Raw genomic sequence first — 4,752 nt, forward strand, 5'->3', positions numbered from 1 at the left:
ACAAAAGAGTCTGGACTTCGATCATCATTTTCTACGATCCTCTACACAGCAAAGGGCCCACACAGTGAGCTGCAACATTACCACTGATCCACTGATTCACAATCCACTGAACCGAACTACTGATTGATAGATTATCTCACGCATGACCGTACAGTTGCTTTGGCGCAGGAATGTCTGCAACACCCTCGCCACGCATACCACTTTTCTTGTCATACCTCTTTGTCCAGTTGGTTGGCTGGATTCCCTGGCAGTTGCTGCGCACATCGTTCTCATTCAATTCCAAGTCATCCAGCACTCGTCTAACCTGCAACGAAACTGATACTCATTTCACTAAATACATTTCTTTACACCTTACTTAAATTTATAATGTTTGAACTGATTCAAAACATATCGCCGCACACCAAATTCATGCCGTCGGGGACATGCTGGATCGGGTACAGTCGCTGTGTATGTATCTGGCGGCAGCGGGGTTTGGCCGGGTACGCTTGACGGCGTTTTTACTATTTGTCGATGGGCCAAGTACGAAGCTAAAATAGAACAAAACATCAATCGGTGCACATAACTATAATTGTTGAAACGATTAGTTTAACTCATAACACGGAACATCCAACGAACTAAACGAAACGAACTATACTGACCCGTCGTCGCCGTCTACTGCGTAGAATGTTTGGCAAACACACATAACACACACGGTACGATACACCGTTCTAATGTAAACAAACAAGTCTCACAAGCCATAAAATAAGCGTTGTCAAAACGGTCAGCTTTGAAGTGTCCTTTCTGCTGACGATACGGACTCTAATCGTCGTTAGAGTGTCCCTTTTGCCGACGACCGGACTGATTTCGTCACATTAACGACGACTATAGTCCGTATCGTCGGCAAAAGGGACACTCTAACGACGACTAGTGTCCGTTTTGGTGTCCGTGTCGTCGGCCCGCCGACGATTCGACAGATCGTGGCTCCTTGGGGAAAAACTGAGACCAAAAAAGGATTGTGAAATTGGAAGCATCATAACCATTAGAAGAAGAAGCGACGCATGCAAAATGGAAAGAGACTGAAAGGAAGAAAGTACTATAACTTTACAGAAAAAGTACTATACAAGGCGTGAATAAAAGCTTATATCATTAGCTAAGGAACCCTCCAGTCCGGAGCCTTTTGCTCCGCTAGTGTGGTCCCTACGGATGTTAACTGCTTATATTGTTTTGAACCACTCCAACCAACTTTGTAAGTGAGCGCGAGAGAACTTTGGACCACGCTTCTTCGTGCACTAGTCTCCTTCGTAAAATAAATTGAATAGGTTAGCAATTACCTAGCATCTGCATAATCCGATGTAGTGTCATTTTTCGGTTGTTTGCAATTATAATAATTGTTGCCATTCACTTGCCTGGCTGGTAGTGATCCCACGAACGGACAGGTTATTTGTGGTGGAGACGCCTAGTATCTCATAGAAACACGCAATAAGAAGTGATGATTGGTAACACATAACATGGTAACACCGTTGTTCGTATACTCAACATTTATTTTCTAATGTTCTTTGTTGATACTTCGTCGCCCAATAAGCTTACTAGTTGTTTAAAATTAAGTTAAACATTTTCATTCGTCCACGACGTTAAATTCTTTCATCAGCTTGTCGGCACTGCCGGTACGCTTAATTTTACTTCTGTTAGGTAAGGAATTTAATATATAAAAACAATGAAAACTGTAGGAATGGAAAACGGTGTGGAATCATATCGTTTTGGTTGATCATAGGCTTGAGAAAGCAGGTGGTAGAGGTTGGGGCACCCATTAGCGAGCGATCTCAAGTAAAGCAATGGTAACGTTCAATCTCGTCTACTTCAAGCTTCCCGTTTGTTTTGGTAACGAAAAGTAACGTGGTTCTATCGGTAAATCAAACCCAACAAGCTAGCGGTTCGCGGAACATCCCTAGGAAAGTGCTGTTCGTGTCGTGTTCGGCAGGAACAGGCACATCAGACCACCGCCCGCCAGCAGGACAGCCACGATGAAGGTGGGCGCTGGGCAGTACATATCGAGCAGTGTCGCGATGACTACGTTGCCGATAATACCACCTAACCGAGCGGCCACCATCGATATTGCTACTCCAGTGGCACTGAAATTAATAAAAAAAAACAACATTATTATAGAATCAACTCGTGCTCCGACCCCTCGTTATCCGTACCGTAAATTCGTTGGAAACACTTCCGTTATCAAACAGTCGAGCGACGCGTTTCCCATCGAGATGACGCCACTGAAAATGGCGGACAAGGCTAGGTTCTGGTGTTTGTTCGTCACAAAGTACATCGACGCGGAACACGCTCCGGCCGCCATGGTGCTGAAGACGAGGAAAAACTTCCGCCCCAAGCGATCCATGCCCAGCACGGCAATCACATTCGTCGGCAGAGCGGCTGCTACCGTGATCAGTGACTCCAAAAACACGGTGCTCGGTATGGTGGAAGAACAGACACCCGACTGAGAGTGGGAGCCCATACCAACGACGTAATCCGTCACTTGGCAGACCGTTGCATCCTCGACTCCCGGATGTGCGCGAGTGAACTCGTCGAAGCGATTGAAAAGCTCCGGGAACCACATCATTAATCCATAGTAACCGATGTGGAACGTCAAATTGATAGTGATCGAGATTGAGGTGAATTTGAGAATCGGTGACATAAAAACCTGCTTGCTGTTATCCAGAATGTCGTACAGCATACGTTTGTACTTGTTCTTGATCGGCTTGGTCGCCGCTTCCAGCTCTTCGCGCAGACTGTCATCGATCAGGAGCTCCTTCACCGGGTAGAGGTCCTTCGATTTGCCCGTATTTGTCACGTAAATACCGCGGAAGATGGCGAGCGCTTCCTCGAATTTGCCTTGCGACAGCAGAAACTTCGGTGACTCGGGCAGATACAGCAGCAGTGCGGCCACGATGAACGACGGAATGGAACAGACGAGCAGGAATATACGCCACGAGTTGTACGTGAAGGCTGGAGTGTGAATGCCGATTCCTGGAGCGCGAAAGAGAAAAGTTCGACGTTAACCGCAGGTCCTGGTGGGGAACAGAGTTTGCCGGCCGTTGGCTTACCGGTGGGAATGATCAACCAGGCGAGGCCTGCCACGAGCAAGTTGCCTATTGTCCAGAACGCGGCCATGAAGCTGAGCATCGAACCGCGCTTCGCCTTGGGCTGGAATTCGGCAAAGTACGGCCAAATGACAGGGCCACTACCTCCTAAGCTGTAACGTGTAACGGGGACGCGTTCGTGAGTGAAGGTGGCGGTCGCACTCGCGATGGCCAGCGGTGGTAACTTACGCGACACCATTCAGGAAGCGGAAAACCATAAACACCTCGTACGTTTGGGAAAAGGACGATGCCACGATACACAGGGCGTTCATGATCGAAATGACGATCAGCACCTTCTTTCTACCCAGCGAATCGGCAACGCTTCCCCAGACATACGCGCCAAGCATCATACCGATGAATATGATCGAGTTCAGCCAGCCCTTGCTTTGGGTGTTGAGGTCGAGATCGCATTGTGCTGAGGGCAGAATGAACGACATCGAAATGACGTCCATTTCCTCGCTGGTGCTCACCAAACCGCATATTGCTAACAGGATGTAGTGGAATCTGCCATAACCAGTGAGCTCTATCGCCTGCTCGAAGTCCGCCTTGCTCGAGTAGGCCCGTTCGGGGTCGGCACCGGCACCGCCCTTCTTGGCTTCGAGCTGCTTGCTGACGGCGACGGTCCGATCTGTGGCACCATTCAACTGTTGCTGCACGGGTGCCAGAGATTTCTCCTGCAGGGAGCTCGCAACGACTCCCGCCGACGGATGATCCTTGCTGTCTCCGTTCGCGACTCTGTCGTCCTTTACATCGGTATCTGTGAGCGGGGTGAGTTTCGAAAGAAAGGCATTAGTTCAACTACCTACGGAATCCCTTCTGTTCGGCTCTTTGGCACTTACACTTTGATAGGTTTTGATCCGTGTCACCTTCTACCATCCTATGTAGGCGAGAAGGGTTCTTAATTCACTGTCTTTTGCACACGAAATTGGGGTATCCAAGTAAATAGAAGAGAATCTAAGTTGAGCTGTAGAGCTGAGCTATCGAAGAAACTGAGAAGAAAAAGGAAGCGAGACGGAATATAAATTTTAATAAGTTCGGCAACTGGCATACAATACATTGCAATAATGAATTACCGGTACGAAGCCTAAGGAACTACACAATTGTACATTGCCTCTAAAATACGCCCATGACAAGGACCTTACAAAACGACTGTGTGTTGCTAGGGCAAGGCAATTTTTGATAATTGTGAAATATTCATGATGTTCAACCGGATACACTTCATTACTTATTGTCATAAAATCATTATCGGTGAATATCAATTCACGAAAATGGGTAACAATTGGTGTAATTTACACCATTGATGGTGACGCTAATGGCGAGTAAAACACGGCAGATTGACTAAAATTCCACTCCAGGTTAGTTAACGAGCTGCGAGAGTGATTAATGTAATTGTGCTTCCATTTCACAGTTCCATTCCCGACGCGCAACCAACCGAGCAACGAGCGAAGCGAATGTTGAACTGGGCATTCTGAAACCCGAATGTTTTAAACATATCGTGTACAGACAGGCGGGCATTTCATCAGCAACGTTTAAATAAACATGAACACTTCTAATTTGCAGCTACTCTAAGCGCAGCTTCAGTGTCAGCTACTATTAGCAATAGATTAATGGAACCGATAACGTCAGTCGGGCGTTTAATACT

General features: G+C 47.1%; 1 protein-coding gene across 1 annotated transcript; it reads right to left on the reverse strand.

The window, feature by feature from the left end:
* Positions 1-1,515: 1,515 nt before the first annotated feature.
* On the reverse strand, positions 1,516-4,080 carry LOC128276535 (synaptic vesicle glycoprotein 2C-like). Its single transcript, XM_053014992.1, has 5 exons — positions 3,950-4,080; positions 3,300-3,867; positions 3,075-3,223; positions 2,178-2,997; positions 1,516-2,108 (listed from the first exon to the last, which is right to left on the reverse strand). Exons 1-5 carry the CDS (start codon positions 3,984-3,986, stop codon positions 1,925-1,927), a joined length of 1,758 nt encoding a protein of 585 aa, XP_052870952.1. The 5' UTR covers positions 3,987-4,080; the 3' UTR covers positions 1,516-1,924.
* Between the last annotated feature and the right edge of the window lie 672 nt (positions 4,081-4,752).

This window comes from Anopheles cruzii, unplaced genomic scaffold (assembly GCF_943734635.1).
Source record: "Anopheles cruzii unplaced genomic scaffold, idAnoCruzAS_RS32_06 scaffold01500_ctg1, whole genome shotgun sequence".
NCBI classification, from domain to species: Eukaryota; Metazoa; Arthropoda; class Insecta; order Diptera; family Culicidae; genus Anopheles; species Anopheles cruzii.